Raw genomic sequence first — 25904 nt, forward strand, 5'->3', positions numbered from 1 at the left:
TTCAACAACTGTGCCTGAAAACCAGATATGTAGTTTGTATTGTTGATAGGACATTAGTATTTTCATAAATAACAACAAAATCATAATCTCATCCTTCAAAATCTTATTTCTCCTGCTACCACCTGTAGTATAGCAAGTGTTGCTATCATTTCAGAAGGATGCCATGCCATGCCATGCCAGCAGGTACACATCAGGAAGCACCCGACTGGAGCACAAACCCCCCTTTCCCAGCACTCCTTCCCAATAACTACAATAAAATACTTGCTTGAGTGTACAGAACTGGGGTCTCATTTGAGCACCAATGGATATTACAATTCTGTATTCATTCCAAATAAAGTCAATCAATATTAGTCTTCAAAATCCTGTGCAGAGGAGGGGGCAAGGTTGCAAAATAGCCTAGAATACTCATTTACCCAGCAAAACCATTAAAACAAGCTACCTGATTTATTATAATCTAATCATATACATGTGTTAACATTATTGATCCTCACTGCCTAAATATAAAGCTATTAATAAACATGCATAAGTTGTGATTTATTGCGTATGATCTCATGAGTTAATCTAAACAACAAATTGAAAAGCTGAACGTTTAATTGAAATTCACTGATAGCACACTGTGTTTGACATATTTGATCAACTAAGTTGCTAGGTCCTCTGCAATTCATCTAAGTCCATGTTTTAACTCTGAGTACACTCTTTCTTCTCATGCCATCCTCCAAGACTTGTCTGATGTTTTCTTTGCACGCCACTTTCCAGAATTTTATCTTTTTAATTTCCAAACTTTTAGCATAGTGTCCTTACTTACCTATCTATCTGTCTGTGGACTCACAGGTAAGTGTCCTGTCCATCTCTCAAAATAAAATTTGCATCTTTTGTTCTATTGCAATTTAATTTGATTGAGAGGGGAGGAAAAGCAGAAAGGTGGCCAAAGCAGCGCAGGAGCAAAACGGTATCCAGACACATACTCCCACATTCAGATATTTACTTCTAACTTTGGGCTGCTTTTATGGATGTCTCTTCAGTCAGTAAGGTTCAAGTGTATTTTCCTCCTTTTCAGGAACTCCTGACCTAATCTTCCACCCTCCCTTTTATAAGGCACTCTGACCTTAACGGGTCAATTTCTAAACTTGGCAACCCTCAGCTGCCAGCTCTCAAACTTTCTCCTAGGTCAGCAACATATTCACACACCAGTGATAAATTTGCAGATTTATCTTCAACATGGGCCTGCAGTCCAGCTCCAAAGCACTTAATGTGACCTCAAAGATGCTAGTGGTTCCATGACCACTGCTTATGTATTACCGTTACATACAGTTTCTGCAGTTATACTTGGCATATTTATACAGAGTCTGCTTCCCAGTGCCTCTCCCAAAATCCTATCCTGCAATCTGTGCTCCTTCCTTTAAATCCCATACAGGCTGTTACGCCACCCTCGAAGAAACTTATTACATTAAGAGATGCTTAGGTGAGCAGGTATCAAGCAATGAATTACCTGACAAGGAACTTGAAGTCAGTGACAACTGTCACTTAGCAAATTGGACTGTGAAGTTATAAACGGAAGATTCACATCAGCTTTTTTTGAAAGAAGCAGGAAGAAGCTGAAGCAGACAAGACAGAAAAAGAGCAGGGGCAGCAGAAAGATGCAATCTAAACGCCACAGGCAACTCCTAGAGAACTTTCAGGGTGGAGGTGTGCCAACAGACATGATTTCCAGTCTTCATCAAGCCCAGACCGACCTTTTCCCTTACACTAAAGCCTGCTGAACTCCATTGTCACAGCCACTGCAGCAGCTGGAAGCCCTGCCAAATGCTACAATTGACATAGAGGGGTCGAGAGGCTGAGGCAGCAACGGTCCATAGTGCGGTCAGATCTTAGTCTTGAGCGATAAGCAACTGATACAGAAAACCTTCCAGAAGCTACTCTACAATTTACTGATTGTTAACTACCTGCTTCTGCTGCCTGGAGTTAGAAATAAGCCTGGATGGGAAGAGAGGACTCATTCATAAAGGAATTCCAGAAGAGCAGAATACCACACGGACAACAGTGCTGTGACACCCCAAGTCTAACACAGAGGGAAAATTAGTCTTGGTGGTTTGAAGTATGAGAGAATCACAGCAGTATTGGTGTAGGTATACTCTCAGGGCTTTGAGGGAAATGAAACAGTGACTTCCATGCAAGCTGTGCTGCTTTTCCACACGCATGTGTCTTACACTAGCGACACGGATGCTCAAAAGGTCCTTTGCAGTGAAGGTCTATGGCTTCGACAGAACTCAGGCTGCAAGAGAAACAGCTCCAGTTACAGGTGCTAGACAAGTGAAATCTCGGCTCCGCACTTTTCAGATGTATCACCTGCACATCAGGGCTGTGCCTGAGGGCCTGCAGGGCCAGCATAAATTGTAAGTGAAAAATGCAGGGTATCTCAATTTGGGTGCTATACTCCACCTGGTGAATAACTATCAGAAAGGGGCCATAAAATGCAGCAATATTTATAGGGGTCAGGTGGCATTCTGAAGGGGCATTCTGGCTGTCTGTATATATGACTCTACTGCATATTTATAAGGCTTGGTTTGAATCACACAGTATGAATTTGAACGTTTATTGTTGTAGGCAATAATCATGTGTAGAAATTTAATATGTGTGGTGAAATTACAATGTCTTCCAAACTACATCACACGCCAGACACAAGCCCCCAGACATGGCAATTTCTAGGAATGACAGTAGTCTGTTGGTATCAGGTCAAATATTTAAATTTTTTAAAAATTATAGAATCACAATAGTTAGAATAGGAAAGGACCCACTACACTGAGTTCACCCTCCTGGCAGTGCAGCGTGCTATGCAATAAGAGAAGTCACATCTCCTATTAGACTGAAAGAAACAGATACTGTATTGTTCGGATATTGTATTGGTGTTTGACTGATCTTAACTAAAAGGTCGAGAACCAGCAAAGGGGAGAAAGAATATTTGAATATAAATGCATGCTTTTAATAGTTGTTGAGGGTTTCAGGGGTTTTTTGCACTACAGACAGCATTGAAAAGATAGCCTCTCTGCAAAGCCCTTGGGAGCCTGCAAAATTTGATACTGTTCTAACTTCCCCCACGCAGAGTTACATGGTCACTGATTTTAACATTCAAAAGATAGCAGTCAGCATCCATTACATACCCTTCAAGCTGCATTGGAGATATGTGACCTAATCCTAGATACATACATGAAAGTCAGAAAGAACAGAGAAAGCCCCAGGGGCTCCTCCAAAGCTGAAATTCCTGCATCACTCAGAAATTCAGGCCTGCATATTTAAGAGGAAAATTGAGCCTTAACATGGAAGCCTTTCTCTAGCATTACCATAAACTAATTTATTTGGTGAATATCCTGTAAAGGAAGGGGAGCTGGAAACTTGAGAGCCCCTCGTAGGTACAAAGTCCATAACTCCACACAGTAGGTCAGACGGTCCGTGCTGGGAGAGAAGCCACGTTGTACATGCAGGTATAACAGGTTTCTTGGAGCAGGATTTTTCTTTGCATGAATATTGGGTTAAACCAGAAAGAGATGAAAAGGTACGCTTAGTTTCTTGCTACTACCCCTACTGAGAGCTGCAGGCTGTGTGTTCCAAAACCTTATACCAGCGCAGGGAACACATCTCCTCTTTGCAGAGCTGAAAGAAGGGGAAACTTCTGAATATCAGAGACAGACCTGGACTTCGCAGAAGTCCCATTACTTCACTGTCGTATAGGTCCTGCATGCATTTGGGCCCAAGGCAACATGTCTGCATCCATCTCAAGAACCTCTGAGGCTTGCCAAATCTGTAATTGTCAACATTTCTCTGCTTTGAGCCCAAACTGAAGTTTTGGCAAGTCCAAAGGCATTTTATATTATAGTTTTCCTGAAAAGTCTTATTCTTTTCTTATGCACAGTACGTGAATGCAGTCATCACAGCCTTTTCTTACGCACAATACGTGAACACAATTGTCATGAAAAAATTCTTTCCTCTGCTTTCAAAACATCATTTGTAGTGTTTCAAAGTGTCTCAGCTAGAGCCACAAGAGCTATTGTTTACAGAGATCTGAGCACAAGGTATTGAGGTGACTAGCTACAGCGGAAAATAACTTTTGTTCTGGCAGTTATATATACATTCAATGCAAATTCCTGAACGATGGCAGGGCACAAAGAAGGCTGTTCTGCATCTCGACGCTCCTGGAGAAGTACAGTGAAGGAGGAATAGCCCTATAGTTCATCTCAGAGTCTAGCCAGGTGGGCCCTCCATACTAACATTTTGATTTTTCTGATGTGTTCCTGAATCCCATGCAGCTGTAGCCTTTGTACCTGATGAGAACCAGGGCAGCCTTTAAGAGAGACACAGACCTACAACACTCCCTTATCATCCTATTTTCAGAAAGAAATCTATCCAGCTGGGCTGTAAAAATTCTCCCTAGGAAACACCAAGATGAGAATACTATATCTATTAATGTAGTTCTTTGGGCACAAAACTCCTCCAAAAAGATGGGAAGCCCTCTACTGTGACTCTGCTTTATTCCATCCTATTCCTTTGGACAGGCCAAGAGGGCTTCGACACCTCATCACACCAGGCCATTCCTTCTAATTGTTTTTCTCCTCATTTTGTTCCGATTTTACTTTCTGACTGCATCTAATTTAAAGAGCAGTATGGATTTCATGTAGTGGAAGGGTTTCATTCCTCATTTTCTTAAGCTCCTAAAATTCATAATTTCCCATAGAATAATCACTTAAAAAATGACTATTGCAATTTGTCGCTAACAGAACTTGCAGAACTGGAGCAAAAGAATTTAAGACTAGCTCAATTTTCAAATTGGTTTGTTCATGAGATGACTCCTTAAATTACTTAATCTTCAAACTGTTAGTGATAAAACAAATGTGCTCTTATCTAATCTGCAACAAATCTTTCCCAAACTGTTTCTCTGCCAACTGAGGAACATGCTACCCTTTAAAAATTTATAACAACTGCAGCTAATAAAACCAAGGTTTGGAACCACCTCAGTTTATCTTTGCTGGAAAAATATGAAGATGTCAGAAAGCTCTTTGCCACATTCAGAAGAAAATTGCAGTGCAGCACAAGACTAGAGGATTTTTTCTTGCTTATGCAGTACTACTTTATTACATTAGTTTCAGATTTTTCAAATATTATTGTGATTTTAGTTTACAAACTGAGATGTAGTCTCAGAAATATTCAGAAAAATCTTCAGAGATAATATGGTAGATCACAAATAATAATTTGAAGTGAGTACATGCCTTTGTACTAAGTTCCACTGCTTTCTAATAAAGCTCTTGTCACCATGAGCCCACACTCAAATTGTGTGACCTCGCTTAGCTGGGAAAGGCAAGGACTGATATATTTGTGAAGAAGCTTGGATTAAGTCAGTATTTGTGATATCTTTGATGCATCTTTTTATCGCTACCCCTATTCTACCTGTTAATAGCAAAATATTTTTCTCTATTGATCCACAAAAGCCCTCATTACCATACTATTGAGGGTCTGTATTTGATTTATCCCAATCATTTCGAAAACAAACCTCTTCTATTAACACAATTTCCTTTTGCTATTAGTCAAGACCCCTTATTAAGTCCACACTGTGTTATTCTCCCAAGAAGTACAGCTCATTATCAGGTCACTGTCAACATGCACACATTACAAATATTTTATGCATGCAAATGGACAAGCATCCTTGATTCTCTGTAAGTACTACTCCAATAGACTATGACGGATACGCCGCCAAAATCCTTAGGTTTGAGTCTTTTCTGCACTTTCCTCTAGAACCCATCCCTTGACTAATTAAATGACAGCCAGATCCATCCAAGAATTCTAAGGCTGAATATAAGTTATGCATTAACTACTAATCCTTTGATTTGGCTTCCTGTTTAGAATTAGAGATCCATCCTGCAGCTCAAGAAACTCATAAATAAAGAAATCTATCAGGCTTTGCTGACACATTGAGTAAACACCTGCAACTGAAGTGTCTTGTTCCATCAGAAAGAAATAAAAGTAATTGGTAACCAATTTGTTTCTGCTTTCTTTCATCTGCTTGTTCTTATCTACAGGCCTTTTCATAACTTCATTCCCTGACAGCCCCCTAAAACTGGGTAAGAAATAAATAAAACATTTAAAAATAAGAGAGCAGATAAGCTATTAAAGAAAGGCAGCACTGCTAGTTTAATATGGTTCCCCAATGATTGTTTCTCAGTTTTATTGTAACTGTATTTAAGAATCTTTTACATTAACCGAGAGGCTGCTTTAAGTATTGCGTTAGACTGGATCTGACAGCACAGCAGCAAAGTTAAGCTAGTTACAATAAAATCTTATGAATAAGGAAGAGTTTAAACAAAAACCATAAATAAGTGAAATCCGTCTCTGCTCCTTAAAGGGAAGGGAAGCTGCAAGGTAATAATTCTAAGAAACAGAGTACAAAGAAAAAGACTGGAACCAAACTTAATCCAGTAGGTAATAAATAGAGAGACAGTGCTACAAATGAACCTGGAACAGAGCTTTGCAGAGAGAAGAGCTGTGTTCTCCTTTAGCATGAACTACTATAAATTACTTTAGTAGAATACAGACCACAGAGCAGTCTTTAAAATTGTATTTTCAGAAGGCTAGAAGAGTGCAGAGAACTGTGTGCTGAATTCCCTCTGCAGTGCCCTACAGAAATGCACGTGCATGAATTCCGATCAACGCCAAGACTTGTATCATTGCCAGAGCAATAACCTCTCCAGGACACTTGCGCAGTTATTACTGGGACTATTACATAAAAGCTAGACTTTACACAATCAGCTGTGGCTTAAAACATCTAAATGTCTCTGCTCTAAAACATCTCTTTTATTCTAAAAGTCCTAAAAAACTCTACCCTGTGTGCAGTGTACTAATTTGCGTTATTATATCAGGATATGCCATGCATGGTAACTAGCATTCCCAAATGACAACCTTCTCGCTACAGCAAAACTCCAACAGAGAGGCGATGGTGGAAACAAGCATTGAAAGGGCACCAATGTCCCTTTAAAAATATTAAGTCCAAAGTTTCCCTTGGAGTCAAAGGTCTAGCACGTAGCACCAATTTTAATGGTATTTCCTTCTCCCTTTTGTTGCCTCAGTAATGATATCTGCCCGCCTGTGTGCTCAGGAGCGTCCTTGGCCCCCCGACTGACACTTGGAGCAGACAACACACCGAAGTGCTCCTAAAAGGCTTCTTTCAGAAATACAGGCACTTGACATATTAAAACTAGATGTAAGCAAGCTGGGAGTTAATCAGGACTTAATGCATCTAAAAGCCAAGATGTGGAAGCTGCCCAATAAGGATTTTACTACTGTATTTCCCCAACTTCTGATTAAATGTATAGTTTCACAGGGGATTCAGAATCACATCAATGTTTAAAAAAAAAAAAAAATTAAAAAAAAAAAATCTATTTGATGAATTTATATTCATGGGGAAGAACAGCTGAATTAATTTGGAAGATAACCCTCTTTCACCTCCTTTGTTCTGTTCTCCGAAGAAAGGTTCAAATGTAAGGTCAATGAAATATTAAGATATCAATTTTATTTCCTATTATACCTCAGTCCAGAGCCTGTTTTACTAAAAAACACATTGCCTTGAGAATTACCCGTTATAGAAAGGAAGGCTTTTGCTCTTGCTGGTTCCTCTGTGCTGTCTCTCAATTTCGCTTCACAGAAGTACATCCCCACATCAGCAGAGGTTGGGTTGGTGATAGTGAGTCGTCTCCCAAAACTGCTAATGCCACTGGTTATTTTTACTCCATTTCTCTTCCAGGTCATGCTTAGTCTCTCAAGAGGTCTGCCAAGGTTTTAAAAACAAAACAAAACAAGAATACAACAATAAAATGTATATATTAGAGAATAATCTTGTCTGCAGTTATATACAGATTATAAAATTTCTCTAAGTCTTCCTCTATCCCTGACATTCACGCTTAAAAAGTAAATGCATATATAACTTCTACACATCAAGACTACAGACTACTCAGGTGGCATTATGCAAGTACAGCTAATTGATACAGCAATACAACTTAAGTGCTAATAATTTGATTTCTCTGAACAAAAAGAGTAAATACCGCTATGGGAATCAGCTGCATAAGAAGTGCTTTCATTATAACTCAATTACCAAAACAATATTAATCATATCAAGAACATCTCTGCCCTCAGAGTGGAAAGCGAATCAGTTGGTCTTCTTATCATCCGAGGACCTCAACTATTCACTTCCGCTGGAATTCAATGCTATTCAAGGCCAACTAGATGGAAACATAAGAGGAATGCTGTGAACTCTGTATTATGGTGCATTATGAAGAGCTGAGCAATAATCACTGTAAAATAAGAGCATCTGTAATAAATTACTTCATAGGAGAGGCTCGCTAATTTATTTACTGAGAAGCACAGACTGTTCAACAATATCGCCTTTCACGTCACCAGGCAATACAGCCAAAATATTATTAACCATTAACATAACTTTTTCCTTAAGACAATACCTGCTGGTTGAACGACACTATACTTCTTTTCCTTACCGTGTGAGTAACAGGTGGGAAAGTAACCCTGCCTATATCCTTATTGGGCCAGAAAAATCAATATGTTTAATTCAGTAATGTTGGACAAACAAGATTATTCGTAAGGTTACTCTGAAGAGCAAGCATTCTGCTTCGATCGTTAAATTAATAAAAAAATGAAAATAACTTCCTATGTCCTTCTCAGTAAAGGACAGTGCATTAAAACCGGTTCTTTATAACCCCCCTGCGGCTTTTACAATACCTTGCATTGGCCACGCACTCCAGCGTGACTTCGCTGCTCCCTGCTACGACACTAGTGTTCTGTGGAGGGATTACAATGACGGGAGCCGCGGTGTCAGACGGGTCTATGGCACCTGCATGGGCAGAAAGAAACCTCGTGAAGACTCCGCACATCTGCAAACGGCGAGGACTGACACGTTCCAGGCAAAGGATCTTGTCAAGCGACGCAGCTGCAAACTTCACTCTTCAACCTCACCATGGATTTTAATCTCCTCATTAAGGGGAGATCTTCAGCATGGCCATTTTCGATGGCTTTCATTATACTGTACAAACACACTGTTTCAATATACCCAGCTTGGTATCATTCAAAACACATAACTCGCAAGAACTACTCCCAGATGGAGTGCAAGGGCCATTCTCAAATAGAGAGCAAATAAATTAAGCATCCTAAAGGTTTTCTATTGTTGAGCACTTTTATTTTTATCAAACACTTGCTGACTTATATTTTTAAGACCTTTTCATGTTTTGTTTAATCTTACCACTTCCATACCATTTCAAAAGAGTCTGCCAATACTCATGTTAGTTCTTTAAAAAGATTTTACACACTGGGGAACAAATATAAAATTAACAAAGCAGCATATCACAGCAACTTCAATCCCTTTTTCTTATCAGGAAAGTAAATAACCCAAATCTGCTATTCTTTTGTGAGGCATCACACTGTAAATAATTTAGCTTATGCAACAGTCAGCAGACACTTAAAAAATGGTAAAAAGGCTGCTTGTAAATTTTCTCTGTATACATTTAGTAAGTGAATTAAAATACCCATGTATTCATAGGTACTTTGCTTCAAGCAACTCATTTGGGAAAGAAAAATTAGCTATTTTTTAGCTTGAATAACAGAGTAATAAAATTTTCTAAAGATACAGAATCCAATAAACGAATTATAGGGAAAAGTAATGAAAATAAAACTAAACTGATGGAAAAGCAAGCCAGTTCATCAAATGTTTTCTGCAAAGGAGGCTAACCCGTGCCCATTAAGTAGAATGTGAAACTGGCAAATGCAAGGTATGAACCCTGACATTCTCTTTTAAGATAATTCCCTAAAGCATACAAAATGGATAGAAGATTCTTTGCTTCTCTTGTACCCGGCATGCCAAAAGCCACTGACATTAGATTTCACTTGTTGGATAGACAAAGGTTTTGGCAATGGGGCTCAAAGTTTGCGAGGTTAGCAGATTTCTGAACTAGTGAATGACCAAATTTTTACCTTTTGACATTTTTGTAATTGATAGCAAATAGTGTACTATAGGAGATAAAAGCGTGTAGTATAATTTTAAAACTTTAAGAATACCACCCACACTTCTGAATAAATTCAAGCATCCAAGAATAGTACTTAAGGAAGTGGTAAGCAGATATTTATTTCTTCCCATAAATATGCTCTGTTGACCTGACACAGCATCTATATGCAACTTGCATGAGATCTCAAAAAACAAGCTTTAGTAGATTTCATTTCTGCTCCACAACATTGCTGGAAATATGATGCTATCAGGTAGCAACTCCATCTTCTAAGAAGATTTCCATGGTGGTCTTAGAGGTATTCATGGTGGGAATTTTCCAGATAGTAATTGAAAAAATAGAAGACAAGCTGCGATCAGATTAGTAGCTTGTTACTGATGAGACGGAATAACCTCAGCATTACTGTTCAACGCTACTTCTGCACAAGATGAAGGTTTACAAGAGTAAATGCTAAAACATCAACAAACAAGTTACTAATTTGGCAGTAATCATTTCTTATCTACATCTGGAAAAGAGGAAAACCACTTGTTTGACTTATCAGCTCCCCTGAAGAATGGCTCAACCCACTAAAACCAGCCAACGAAGAGAAGCCAGCTTTGTTGTAACCCCTAGGAGTTCACCACACGCGAATGGCTCTTTGTGCAGCGAGCAGATAAGCAGGGGAAATAGAAGTGCACGTTACTCTGCCTGCAACCAGGAAAACATAAGATTTTTTTGACTTTCTGACTGACCATAACAAGAATCTAAAGAAAGAATGTGCTTATTTTCATTTTGTACCATCGCTGAAAGAAATCTATTAAAAGCAGGCTGCTGATAAAGATTTTGAGCGAGTGAACCAATATGGATGTGATACAGAGGGCTCATCTAAATGGTTATGCTTGGTTTCTAAGTAATATCCCTACAAAGGTCAGCTGCAGATGTAACAAGCATACATAGAAAACAACAACATTTCAAAGCATTATCTAAACAGTACATAAACAGCATGCATATTTCTATTTCATATTCAAAGACAGTGAAGTTTCCCATTGCAGCACGAAGAAACCACTTGCCATAATTCACTCTGGCCTCAATCCTGCCAAATAAAACTCAAGAGGGACATTCCCACGGTTCCTTTTGCAGGGGGTAAGTTTGCAGCTTTGTTTTGTGGCTAATCAAAATATCAAAGGAGGAACTTGGTTTTACTTTAGAGTAAAAGTCTCAATAGGGCTGTAACGTGGGATCTGTGTGTTGCCCCATCCTTTCAGAACTTCATCCTTTTGTAAGAAATCCACAGGTTGGAATATCAGAGTAGCCAGGCTCCTAATCTAGCTAAGGAGTAACACTGTAATTTTGTTTTGATGATGTGACACAGCAAATCAGACTTCAGTTGGGCTGTGGAAGGTAGAGAGTTTCTCAAACAATCAGATAATGAAAAACTACCCAGACTTTCAAAGTTTCTTATCCTACCTGTCAATAAAGCCACTCCATCCCCCTCCTACCTCCTAATGCACTACACTGACATGATTTTACTTGACTGGTGCTACACTAAAATACAATGCAGAACGTCATTTTTAGTAAACAGACATTTTCTTTGAAAATCTTTTGTAGAAAACAATTGAATTTTTTTCTCCTCTTCACTGTTCCTTTTTAACTTCATCAGACTTCTTCTTGTCCCAGGTTTCCTAGGTCTCTGCTGTTTCCTTCTGGCTTTTCATCACCTCCTCCTCTGCCTCCCCTCCCTCAGGCAGCTGCTCTGCATTCATCACTGACCATCTCCTCTCCCTGCCATGCCAGAGTCCCCTATAGATGTTTCACAGTATTTAAGAACTGCTCAACTTCCCATGTATCCTTTATTTTAATGACTGAGCTTCAGTTTCTCTGAAGGAAATATTTATTAAAGACACTGAAATGGGAGAGCAATACAAATGCATACAAGAACACAGTTATAGTGAGATGAATTTGCTAATAGGGGACCACCATTCCCACCCATATTCTATCTTTCTGAAAGAAAAGATCTTCCTTCCTTTCTATCTGCTTTTTGAACCCCTCCTCTCAGCTAAGAAAGCAAAGCAACATTAGGGAAAAACACTGACCCCAGAACTGTAGCCAAGGGATGCCTCACTACTGGACACAATAAGTCTGCGGGGAACTCGTAGGAAGCTGCAGAGACAAGGCTGATCAGCACTGAAGAACACTTAAGGGATGTGCTCTTAAATCTTATTCTAGCCCTTAATAGATGACTGGATGGAAGGACTGCCACAGGCAAGAGTCCTAATCCAAACAGGGACTTTTCTCCAAAAAAGAGCACACTCTGCTTTTTTTTTTTTTTTTTTTTTTTAAATTGTATCTATTTTAGCCACAACACTCACAGTATTTCCAATCTTCCCTTTGCTTCTAAACCTTCTCATTAGGCACTGTATTAATTATTACTGGTATCTACCAGGGCCCAGTAACTGAAATGCCTTCAGGACCGGCCCCAACCAATTTTTGAGGCTTGATTATCGTAACTCCAAAGGTTCTGACTCACGAGTGGAGGGAGCTTATCTTGGAGCTGTTTCAGTGGTTCCCATCCCCAGCTGCTCACAAAGCAGTTGGTGAACTGCTGCCATTTACAGCCCAAAATATTAAGGTAAATTGGCATCAATATTGTTTTTTTCCATATTAGACTTTTTTAAAAAGGAGAAAAAAGAGTCAAAAAAAGAGCCAAAAAAAACCCCCTGAGAAAATGGAAAAGATCTAGGGTTTTTCTGTCCGTCTAAACATAAACTCCTCTCCAGACTGTGGAATTCAAGAATCTGGCAATCCTGCACGAAGCAGAGATATATTGAGGGAAGAGAGAAAAATAAAGAGTGAACACTTCTTGCACGGTCTATTTGTTTTTATCACCAGTGGCTGTATATGACTGCACAATGCCAATCTTGGATCACACCGAACTTCCCCCTTCCCTCCTCCTGTCTGACCAAGAACAAAACCCGTCCCAAGTGGTCTATAACACTAGGGATTTTTTTAATACTGACAAGCTGTAGAATTTTTAATCTGTTATATAAATACAATAATTATGGAGACTGGCCTATCATCTCTGAAAAGACAGTGTTTTTATCTCACTGCATATATTGCTATGTAAGGTACGGGGAATTTTAAATATAATTTACAGTTGGTAAAGATCAGAGACTTTATCAAAGCCACTTGGGTGCTTAATTTTCCCAACAGAGATGAAATCCCACTTGGGCCATATGACTGAAAACATAAAAGGTGCTTTCCCCTTCAGCAATGTATAAACATTAGGTTCTTCCCCAGATTTTACATTACAGCATGCAAAGTTTATCTGTATCTGTGTTTGCAGTGCAGAATATTAAGAGTATTACTTCAATGGATGCCCAAATTCATCTCAGAGAGATATGGGGCAAACCAGCCTTAATAGGTGAGAACAAGTGTTTATCTCTTGAGAAGAAGTAATAGCTTGAGTTCAGACTTGGGAAAAATTAGAAGTCTTATTTTTGAGGCTTGCTTATAGGTCCTAACCCTCTGAAGACACTTAATACAAACAAGGTGACCATGGGTAGCAGGAGGGAGGATCGCCTAAATAATCACCCAGATCACCCTCATTTACTTAATACGGGGTAGAGCCTGGAACGTGATGTTGACTGCTAGTCATTCCTACCCTTAGTGTTAGCTACTACTCCAATTACTTCTCAGTGTCCTGTTTTCAGGGAAGAAGGAATCCCACAGGAATCAGTATGCAAAAATGGATTTACTTCTTCATATCATGAAATTTGTCTATGGGAGAAAAACACTTCACAGAAAAGATCACCAGCACACTACCCTCAAGCTCATGAAGAAATTGAATACTTTAACAGAATTTTGAAACCATTTATAAGTTATCCTGGGAGAAAAAGATTAGAAAACCTTCACCATAAACTTCCTACAGACTTTCAGACTTGCACAGTATGCAGAAATGCCTTTGCAATTACTATGCAGGATACATGCAAAGCTTCATGTTAGCAAATTATGGATACCTATATTAGAAAAAAGCAGAATAGGAGATGAGTCCAATACAAATAGCAAAAATATTACATATAAATAGTTCAACATTACGGCATCAAGAATGTGCAATCTCTGCCTGTGTAACATAGAATATGAGAAAAGAGGAGAAATGACAATCACCCAGCATCTCAGGATTGCTCGAGGGAAAAAAAAAAAGACCTTACAAATACAAACTGTCTAATGGAATACATTTCACTTTTTCCAGGTACAGCCTGCAGATTGTTTGGATTATCAACCCATAATGGATTAATGCCCCTTTCCCTTTTCAGTACAAGATACACAACAGGAATTGGATCCTGATCAATAATAGATTAATTTCCCTTCCCTTTTGCAGTACAAGATGCACAATAGGAACTGGAGCCTGATCAACAGACTAGCAAATGCTGACAACCACCTGCGGGCACTATAGAGAAGCATTATGCAAATAATGAAAAAAAGTGTATTTCTCAATCATAAAACTCTATCCTAAAACATGGCTTGTCTTATTTGTTCCCTACTTATTAGAGTGATTATTAACAGGTTATACAATAAAAGAGCATTAAGACAATAAAAGCTACCACTTCATTTTTTCACTTTTATTCTAGCAAGGACTGTATTCATTTTCAAGAAAAGGGAAATATGTGATGCTGCTGTGCACTACTGTGCACTGTACAGGTCTCTGCTCAGATTTCTAGATGTAAAGAAAAATAACAGACTTCCCTGTGAGGACTCTTGGTCACATTTGTTTAGTTTGATGAATAACATTAAAACTCCAGACAGTGGTTTTTTGAGTCAAAAGTACATATTTATAAAATAATTAGCAATCTAATGGCAAAGAGTTGGTGTATGAGGAATTATGACTTTTCAGTACCTGAGGATATCTTAAGACTCCTCAAACATGTACGTATTAACATACTTTCTGATCTTGAACCTTTGAGAAACTAGACTCTAGCCTCAAAAAAAGTAAACAAGCAACAGCATAAAAACTTAGCTTTGTAGATCAAATTTATAGGGAAAGTGGCCTTGTTTGAATCAATCACAGCAAGTGAATTCTTATATATACAGTCCTCATCTTGATCCACACATCAGACATGACAACATATGAATAAAACACCAGATAGGAAAAAGGTTTACAAAACACAACACAAGCAGAACACGTGAACAATCTAGGGCAGTTATATTTATTGACTCAATATACTCTTGTCAATGAGACTAAGCTTTGCCCACATCAAATCAAACACATGACTCATTTCCACTACAAGTAAAATTTAAAAAAAAAAAGGTGAATAAAATAATAAAAACCAGAACAAAGTCCAGCAAGTAGATCACAAATTAAATACCCAGTGTATGAGGGGGGATATGGTAAAGAGAATTAAATACCCAGTGTATGAGGGGGGATATGGTAAAGAGAAGCAATTACAAAAGATTTCATCAACAACTGTTGAGAAAGCCTTGCATAAATTAATCTTGGCTGAATTGCCCATGTCGTAAAGTAGTGCCTGAAAACCTGCACTCCTTCGTTTTCTATCCACCCCTTCTGGGCCTGTGGGATAGACCGTAGATGTTACAACAGTACTTCTGATGCATTTAACTTTGAAAAATAAAGTTACCCAAAGAAATTAACCTACAAAATGTGTGATTTACCCAGTCAAGCTTGCAATTCTGCAAGCAGTTCAAAATGCACTTAACTTCAGGTACTTGGTGGTTGGTTTGAAGAGAGTGAAAATACTTACGTTCCTAGTCCAAGTAGATATACGATATTACAGAAAGACAGTCTTAAAGGAGAAAGTGGAAAAAATATATTAATTATGCAAAGTGTTGGCAAGAAGATATTTAATGTGTATGGAGCTTCCTGCTAACTGTGTTTGGAGCAGAGGGCTAGAAACCACCTCCTGGGTCAGCCTAGTTCCCTCTCTCTCTGACGTCCCATCGTGCAATCCCATTTCCAAATGTACCGGGGCTTGTGGTAAAAATATTGAGGTTTTTTAACACCACTTTTCTGGTTAGAAAGTTTCCTAGAGCTTTGTTGTTTAACCTGTTAAAACCATTCCTAATTTCCAGCTTAAATGTATTCATGGCCAATGTACCCCATTTGTTCTTCTGCCAAAGCTGTCCTTTAGCTTAAATAGCTGTTTTCTCCCTCTGTGATGTTTATGTCCGAAGTATTTATAGAAAACAATCATACTCCTTCACAGTCTTAATTTTACTTAGTTAAATAAGCCAAACTTTTCTTGTCTGACAAGTTTGAAAGGATTCACTGAAATATATACAAACAAAAGAATAGGAGCAAGGGTAAAAAAAAACAACAACAACAAAAAAACCCTAATATCACACTATCAATGTTTCCAAATGTTTAAACAAATAACAGCCACATTTGTAACAGCTTTTTTTCCCCTTTGTAAGGACTTTCACACAGACTGCAAGAGCTGTTAGTTTTAGCCCTAGGGAAAGATTAATGGAGAACTCAACTCTATCCACAAGATGACTTATACCCTTTTGTGTGTAGATACTACAGCAAAGAAGAGCTTTATATCTTTTATTAGATAAAACAGAGCCTAAAATACAGGTTGAGAAGCTTCTAAAACCTTGTAGAGAAATTTTAGGGTCTATTCCTGGGCATAATGAGACACGGAGGCATAAATACATTGATTTACAAACAGAAAATCTGTTGCTGGCGGTGCAACACTGCAGTGCCCAAGGCGAGGAACCACCGGTGGGACGGTTCACAGTCAGACAGTGTCTCCAGCTTGTCTCTCACCAGTTCTGCTCCATAGACTGGGACAGGGATAGGAGATCTGCCTTTTTTTTTTTTTTTTTCCCCCCCTTCTCCTTATTTTGCCCTTTTTTCTACAGGCCATTAAGTGCAGGTGACCCAGAAATTGCTATTTGGGGGCAAGTCCTCCACAAAACAGACTTGTTCCTCCTCTTCTCTACTACCAGAGGTCTACAAACCCACTTGGTATTTTAGGACTACTTCAGAAATAAATTTCTAGTGTTGTCCCATGTAGTTTTAAGGAAATTAAGCCACTGCTTAGTTACACAGCTCCCTGTGATGATTCAGCAGCTAAATTCAAAAGCAGACCAAATTTCTGCTCCAACACTCTGAAATTCCCTTCTCACAACTCCTCGTGCAAAAAGAGCAATTTGGAAGTTCAGTCTCTGTCACTGACCTGACCTTCCCCCATGCACAGTGAGGGGTTTCTTTCTGCCTAGAAACTTATCATCCAGCACATCATTAGAGCTTTTAACATGAAAAAATATATAGCCTCAAGCTATTCTAGCTAAAGAACACTCAGGTGGCTTTTCAATTCACCAGATAGCTTTAATATCGGCTCTGTAAGTGGATAGAGTGTGTAATCTTATTCAACAGCAGTTAAAAGGGGGGGAAAAAAATATCCCTGGTCTAGCAGTGGAATCTATTAGCCTCAGAGTCATCTTCAAAGTGATGCAAGAGGCAACAGGTAGAGCAGCCCAGTGCAGCCAGCCGACACGGCGAGCGGCACCTCTGCAGTCAGCATCCAGAACCTTTGGGTTTTTAGCAGTAGAATCCAAAACATGCTTACGTTTAAAAAGATTTTAAAATAACTCATCAGTGGAAATGATTTTTAAGAGGCTGTATATTTTTACGACGCACTTTAGTGCATCGTAAGAGAAGCATCCTTTTAAATATAAACAGGCATGCATTTAGGGGGAGGAGGAAACATGTTTGAGGGATCTGGCAGCGGCTGCATGGATTTCTGCAGCAGACAGCAAGAGTCACTTTCTCCTGAGGACAAAACCAAGCTTTTAACAGCTTACAGCCTTGGGGCTTCATGCATCTGGATATTTACCAACTGGCCTTCTTAATAAAGGTAAATTAAGTTAATAAACCACACATCAGTAATTGGACGTTAAATAAACTACAACTGTCAGTTAATCATAATGCCCAGAAATGCAAAATTCAGTGGTGAGACGAGAGCTGAGAGAAGAAATGAAGAAGGAAAGCTGAGCTGGGGACAAGGCTGCGTTACAGGACTCAGAGAACCAGTGCTATTTCAGATGCTGCAGTTCTCACCAGCAGATTCTGGTTTACTGTCAAGCAGCAGGAAAGAAAGAGAAATGAGAGACAATAAAATGCTGTCCTCTGTTTTCAAATGTATCTTTGTATGTGGCTTCATTTTTTTTAATAAATGCATTTCTTAACTCCTTACTTTGGCACAAATAAAATCATACAATTGACAATCTAGTTGCTCGTTCTCCTTTAAACTTGTAACAAGTTTAAACACTCTTCTACTTAGAAATGAAAGGGTGGTAACAAACAAAAAAAAAGAAAAGAAGAGGGAAAAAAAGAGCCGTTCTCATCTATCCTTCACCAGATTTAAGTAGAGAAAAGCATCTGCAGTGACTTCAGGGGAAATTATTTAAGAAATGCCTTCAAGAATTTATTTTATGTCAACAACAATTAAAGCACTATTTTCACAGGGAAGATTTAAGATTAAATATGCTCCATAGAGCATAAACCAAATACGTACGATTGATCATATGTGAGTTTCTAAGATCTATTTCTTTGTAGCATTTTTTTAAATGAACCTGATGTTGTGGTGCAGTACACTGGAAGCAGACACTTGCCCATATATACTGATCATCTGACAAATAGTCCTGATGAAGCTAAAATTAATTTCAGTTAGGCTCCAAGTTTAAAAAAAGTTGGAATTCTCTAGCATCAACTTAGATTCAGAAGAATGCTATTAAATACCTGGCAAATACATGAAAATAATAAATATTATTGGATTTTAGAGATTTCCTTAGGCCTGAATCTCTACCGTACCTGGCTGCTTGTTTAAAAATCTGTAATCTTCCTGAAAGATTAAAGAAAAGAATTTAAACCTGCCCTCACTGAGAATAAGCAGAAGACAAATCTGAAAGTGTTCCACAGTTGACCTGTCCTTCACAATGAAGGAAAGGGCTTTTGTGTCGCAGAGATTTGATGCCAGTAAATGCGTACAGGCCACCAAATCGGCCATCATTATCTAAAAAGTGTACATAAGAGACCCTCACTTAAAGCCATACAAGTACATTTTTGCAGTTACTGGATAAGCAAGGTGTTGATCAAAGCTTTCTCCAGAAAATCCAATTTAAGAGCAGGGATTAAAATTCACTACATATAAACATCTTTGAACATTAAAAGAAAAAAAACCCAAACAACCAAATTTAAAAACCTGTCCTCAGATCCTAGATGCTACAGGCATGGAACAATTTAAGAAGGCTTAAAGGAGAGCACTTCTACAGATATTTATAACATTGAACTAAACAGGCAGTTTGGTTCTTTGTTGCTGAACTACTATTCAAACCAAGATGCACTCACTGAACAGCATTTTTAAGCTCAAGGTCAACTTTTGCTGCATTCTATTTTTATATATATATGAGAAACATGTTTGGGGACCCAGATTGCTACCTTGCTCCCAAAGGTCTGCTATTTCCAAGTCTTTACATAAAGAGAGCAGATCTGAAAAACAAGATACCCCACAGCCTTCTTCCAACAGCTAACTCAACTCAACATATGGAATGACTTGTCAAAATAATATTTTGAGAAATAGGTTATCAGGGGCCTCAGGTCCACTCCATATGGTCTAAAGTTCTCCATCCCCCTGACCATAACGTGCTACTTTGTCCACTTTCTTCTATAAAGGGATACAATCCTTAATAAAAGCAGAGTTGTTCAGGTCACAGACATTCAGAAGCAAGTAAAATTTCACTTATGTATTTAGAGTACTGTAAAATAAAAAAGCGGGGCAAAACCACTCACACAGCAGAGCTCAGAATCCAAAGAAATATTTTTCTATCAAAAGAAAGAATTTTTCTTCCTCTTTATAGCACAGATGTTCTTCTAAATAAAGTGCAGCTTTCCCTTTGCAGCCTTTGTGATTATCAATCTTTGGTTATTTTATAATATAAGGTTGCCTCAGACCTCAGCAGGGAGAAAAATACACATTGCTGTATTTCCTCTGTAGCAAGAACAAAACAAGTGTGAAAGCAAAGAATGTTCCAAAAGAGCAAAGAATAACCCTGCTAAAGAAAGTCTACAAACTTATTCATTCAAAAATAATTCCTCAGATGGATAAGCATTTAATTTTCTGAAGTGAGAATAAACCAGTGTCTCTCTTCTCTGGAAGATGGAATAGGTTTTTGTATCTGCCTATTTATACACAGTACATAAATGCCTTCTCAGAGAATGCTGCAAGTACTGTAAAAAGAAATCTAAGGGGAAGTTATTACTCAAGGCTCTTTGTTAGTATTTCTGCAGCACGGGTAGTGTCAGCATTGTTAAAAATAAATTGTTAGTCGTACCTTACTTGGCCAGTACAAATGCTGTTTGCATTAATGTACTTATAATTTCCTATCTGCTGTTCCCAGATAAGAGAGGAGTTTAGGAGTATGATGTCTTTTCGATCTTGCATTGACTTCTTCCCCTCTCCGGAAAGGGCTGGGTCACTGTTTTCAGCTGTATGGATGGCAAACAGCCTCTCCTGCGTATGACAAGGACTCATTGCTTTGATAGTGAAAAACCAGAAGCTTATTTCCACAGGGTGCTCTTGTCTCCCAGCTCATCCAAAACTTTGCATTTCATGCTGCTTCTTATTTGAAATTTATATCATCATAATATGACACTAGGATGTCACAACAGAATTACAGTTAATAAGGAAAATTAGGGGGAATAAATGAGAGATAAAATGAGAAAATGGTACATTAGGAAACGTGCCGTTGTCTAAGACATGAATTTATACATTGTTGAGATACAAGTGACATCTATTTCATTTCGGTTTAAAAAGAAATACATTCACCCCTAGGTTTAGAAACATACTGTCACTTTCCAAAATGTCCTTGGGTTATCAGTTTGCAATAAATTGGCAACGTGTGATTAGGCAGAACACAACAACATTGTTTAGATTTAATCAACCCATTTTATTCAGATTTGCCCCGAAAATAACACTTAACAACACGCTTCTGCTATCCAGATGGTAATGGGCTGTGTTAGTGCAGAACTGTCAAACATCAGAGCAACTACAACAGTACAGAAATGTTGCGGGGTCCACTTGACAACAAAACATTGTCACTTGCCTTCCCTCATACACATACCACCTCCTAAAAGTACTTACACAGAATGAAGAAGGATGAATCGCTTCACTTGTATACACACATAAAACACATTTAGGTATGGATTAAAATTATACTAAGCAGCTAAAATGAAACTGGAAGCCAGGATGGGAAATGCTGGCTGTGCTAGCACCTGGTCCCTGAATTCTGCAGGGGATGCCCGTTCGCCTCCAGTGCGGAGCTAGTTTTGCCTTGTTCTGCTTCGTGACTTCTGTCCGGCTTTTTGATTGTGCTATTAGTTCTGCAAACTCAGTGCATCCATACCTATCTTCAGCAAAAGAAAATACTACATGAATAAATCACATGTAATATCAAAAGCTAGCGCTGGCCTCTCTACAGGCTGCTGAAAACACCCTATGGAGTGTCACATAATTGATTTATCTCCTCTCCTCTCTTTCAAAAGTAATTATAAAGAAGAGACTAAGGTGTGCCAGACCATTTGGCTATTCGGGAGCCAAAGAATTTTACAGCTTAGACCAAATTTAAGACAATAAAATGTGTCACCTACTGAACCACAAAATCTCCGAGAAAACTCATAAATACAAGCAGCTTTTCAAAATAAACCATCATCTCCCCCTCCTACTGCCTCCAAAGCCTGTAACCCCAAACACAAAAAACTTGAAGAAAACAAAGCCCAGTGATATATAAAAGTACAACTGTAGCATTTTTGACATTTCTCTATCACTCTTAAAAATAGTAATAATCTTGAGCTATTGAAGTTGCTGAAAGAAAATAAAAATCAATGCATTTTCACTTAGCGCTTTTGGAAAAGAAAAAGATTACTTGGTATTTCAGCAAAATGCTTTAATGCAGCTTTGTAACAGAGCCCACCATAACTTACAAATAAAGCTCTTCACACTCAAGCATTTACTGCACCCCAGAACTTGATACTTGGAAGGGAATACAGGCAAGACTGCACTTCCCAATGTAAAGTGGGCAGAGCAGTTACTGGTACCAGTGTCGTGTCCAGGCTACATAACCTGCAGTGTTCTGGGGCTCTATAAACAGCTGCCCTGTGCTCTCACGTGGCATACACATAAGACAGGGACTTTAGACATACCTACTGAGGATTTTATACATGTAATAAAGCAATTTATTTCACACAACATGGAAATTGCCTTGGCTTTATGCTTTCCTTGATTACCACTTTGCCTCAATCCAGCAAGCAATGATGCACAAATTGAGACTGGGGTTTTGTTTTAACTGGGGGGGGGCTGTGGGTTTGGGTTTTTTGTGTGTGTGTTTTTCTTTTTTAATAACATAAATGGAAAAATTTACTAGCTTCAACTTCAATGTGTACCCAAAGCTGTGGAAATGTGGGCTTTTAAGTATTTCTCTGCATTTCCCATTTTTTTGCTGGTCACAAATTTTAGGTTTGTAACCACGTGCAGGATAAAAATGACCAGATTTCTGATAGACATTAAGAGTCTTCTGCAAATCATTTTAAACTACTCAAAGCTGTCTTTGAAAGTGGTAAACAGTTGAACCTTCCCTTCATACAGGCAGGGTGAACATAAAATTGTACATTTTATAGTGAATCACACGTATCGCCTATAATAATTAATAGCAATAGCCAATGTAAAAGACAACAAGAAAAAATAGCATCTTGCAAACAAATCTGTTTGTCTCATATAGGAGAACTAGAGTCACCAAAAATGCTTTAAAACAAATGTTTATAAATGCCAACAATTTTTCTATTGTTTCTGATCCTTCTCTATGCGTACAAATGCATAAAATGTAAAACCCAGCAAAGAGGTAAAGTGGAACATTTAAAAAAGCTGATTTAATTCTGCACAAAACCTTTACTCCTACCATTAAAAAGTACAATTTATTACCACTGGAAAGCATAAGGAGTAGAAAGTGCTCTTGAAAAATAATAACTGCTTCTACCAGCACACCAGAGACCTCTACAGAAGATGTAGGAACCATTATCTCCATTTTACATGTGGTGAAAATGGGGCAAGGACAAACATTACTGAAATGAGGCTACAGCAGGTGAAAGTCTGACCTGTTTACTATGACCTTTTAACATTTTAGGCTATACTCAAACACAGGATGGAAAACTTTTTTTTTCTTTCCAATCTCCAACTGGAAGAAGAAGATGCTATATAATATCCATGGGGATCTTGCAAGCTCTGAAGCTGTCTCCCCTTCTCACACTCCCTTTGCAGGTCAGCTCTCAGTTGAAAGATTTGTTAATGTGATATGGCAATCTAAATTAAATTCTACTGCAAATTTTCAGACAACGCTGGACAGTTATTCACTGCATCTCTGGTCAAGAGCAGACAGGATAGGGGAAAAAAAAGACAGTGTATTCTCCCAGGTTTTATCATAGGCAATGCCAGTCTGAGAATAAAACAGGCAATTTGCATTTCTCAGAGTTAGTGTTTCAAGTTGCCTGCAAACTCTGGCACATGTGATCACACCAGTTTAACTGAACTTTAGCTATAATAAGCATTACATATGAATGCCTAAACCCTAGATCATAATGTACGTTAAGGCCGTTCAAACAGCATGTTACATTCTAGTGTTAAAAATCTGCTTTCCTGCTCCTCTCTCTCTACAGCAGTTTTCTGCCATATCTTTCTTTTGTACTTTATCAAACAGATCAAATGTATATAGTCAACATATTTAAAGATAAAAAAGCCGAAATGAAAACCAGTCTGAAACATCCCAGAACATGGATGCGGTCGGTGGGTAATTCTGCTGTTAGCGAGCACTTGGACTCACCGCCTGCCCTGCCCTGAGACCGAGCCAGCAAAGGAGCCCGGGGCCGGAGGGACCGCTGCGCTCACGCCTCTGAACTGCGTCCTGCCAAGACGCAAACCAGCAGCATCTCTTTGCCTTTCCAATTTTCCTGTGAACAAAGACGTGGTCAGTGTCACACGCTCAAAAAATCAACTCTTGGCTGCTATTTACTTCCACAGAGCAGTTGGAGGAGCATCAGTCCCAGCCGGAACGTGGGCCGGTGCTGCCGAAAGGCCAGCGCTGGAGCCCGGAGCGCACCAGCAGGCTCTGCAGCCTTCTCCTCCCTCCTGGGTGTCACTGCCTGCCGTCAAGGTCAGGTCTGACATGGCGCAGCTGGATAACCTTGGATCAGGCTGCTGGGAAAACAACTAAATTGTGAGAGTTGTGTGAGAAAGAGCTGCGAGAAATCTCAGCCGGGTCCTCCGCCCATTGACAGAGGAGCTGCATCTAAACTCAGGACCTCGGTCCTTGCCTGAGCTATGTTGTGGGTATGCTTGCACCCAAGCCTTGTACCTTGCTGACCTGACCTCCTGGCTTTAGGTTGGACGTGCCCTGTCACTATGGATTTGTCTGGTGAGGACCATTGGGCACATCCCTTCTTCAGACAGCGTAGGGCTGGGTCCCTCGTCGGGGAGGACCTTGCTGTCAACCTCAGCTCCTGACTCTCCTCTTGCAGACCAGCTTGCCCCAGCTGCTCCCTGACAGCCGGCATTCAAACAGCAGGCTCAGGATTTGCCACTTTCACATGGTAGCAAGGCAGGTTAATGTATTTCTTAAAATCTGAGACCATTAACTCACTGCTCAGATGTAGCTCTATCTGTAACCACTTGGATCAGAAGCTCAAAAAAATTAGGTACAGATGATGAAAGGAAATACCGCAGCATCGAAACACACACGTAAAAATAAGGATCATCTACCTGACCCCTGAAAAAGCCTAAGCCTGACCGTTGATAGCCAATGGCAAGCGATATCTCTTGCCTCAAAGAGCATTCTTCTGCAAACTAAAAAATGGTTAAATGAGATGCTGGGTAAACTGCTGTTGCTTTGCTTATCATTTGAGTGTATTGCTGTCAACAGCTGGATGAGCACACTAGGTATAACAGGCTGGGTGGACAGGGCTACTGGCATATCACTGGTAAACTACATATACTAGTACACTATATGCTTCAAAGATAATTTATATCAGGGAAGTCTCCTGGGTAGGAATTCAATTTTTTTATTTGCACACAAAAATTGTTTCTGAAGACATAACTTAGGATGAGTTTGTTTCTCACTAATCACTTGATTACCACAACCAAAAGTTGGAACTGGGACAAAAGTACTTAGAGCTTAAATGACAGATGTCATCCCATTTCTGAGAGGATGTTAAGGGATATTCGAGAAGGGATATGACTTTCTCTTTAGAAAGAATGAAAACTAAATTGAATTTTCTCTCTGTAACCTTTATGAATCACGGTTTCCCATTTGTCTGTGGTGACAGATTCCTGTATTTCCCAGAGGAAAATACAATTTTCCTTAAGGAAGGGGAAGCAAAAGAGAAAGTGAATCAAAATGTTTTGATTCTTTCAGTTCTTTCAAGGACCACTTTCTAAGGAAGCAACTTGCTGAATGCATCCATACGGCTGCCCTTTCCCAGGGGTCCTGTACTTACAGATGTTATCTGCAGTGTGGGATTAAGTTCCCTAGGCCACCAGAAAGGAAAAGGGACACAGTAAATACATTAGTATTTAGTACATCACTCTTTAACATAACTTTGAAGACTTGATTCAGCAATCCATCAAAAAACTATTCCTTCTAATGGAGGAATATTAATATGAATTTGATCTAGATGTTCTCCAGCCCTCTCCAGATGTTCTTCTGGCCACTGAGTTATTCCTCTGCTCACTGACAGAGTTCACACCGAGCTGTCTCACTGAACACATGCATGCATACATCTGCATACATCTGGGCAGCTTTAGGGTGGGGGTTTTTTCTAGA

At 39.1% G+C, this 25904-nt stretch overlaps 1 protein-coding gene across 7 annotated transcripts in view; it reads right to left on the reverse strand.

The window, feature by feature from the left end:
* SDK1 (sidekick cell adhesion molecule 1) overlaps window positions 1–25904 on the reverse strand; it is a 417371-nt gene that overhangs the window by 151295 nt on the left and 240172 nt on the right. For all 7 annotated transcript variants that reach the window (XM_030001765.2, XM_030001768.2, XM_030001764.2 and 4 more), the window contains 2 exons: window positions 8770–8881; window positions 7617–7807 (listed from right to left, as the gene is read on the reverse strand). In XM_030001765.2, the coding sequence (XP_029857625.1) occupies window positions 7617–7807; window positions 8770–8881 (303 nt within the window). The remainder of the gene's footprint in view (window positions 1–7616; window positions 7808–8769; window positions 8882–25904) is intronic.

The sequence above is a fragment of the Aquila chrysaetos genome, chromosome 25 (assembly GCF_900496995.4).
Source record: "Aquila chrysaetos chrysaetos chromosome 25, bAquChr1.4, whole genome shotgun sequence".
Lineage (NCBI taxonomy): Eukaryota > Metazoa > Chordata > Aves > Accipitriformes > Accipitridae > Aquila > Aquila chrysaetos.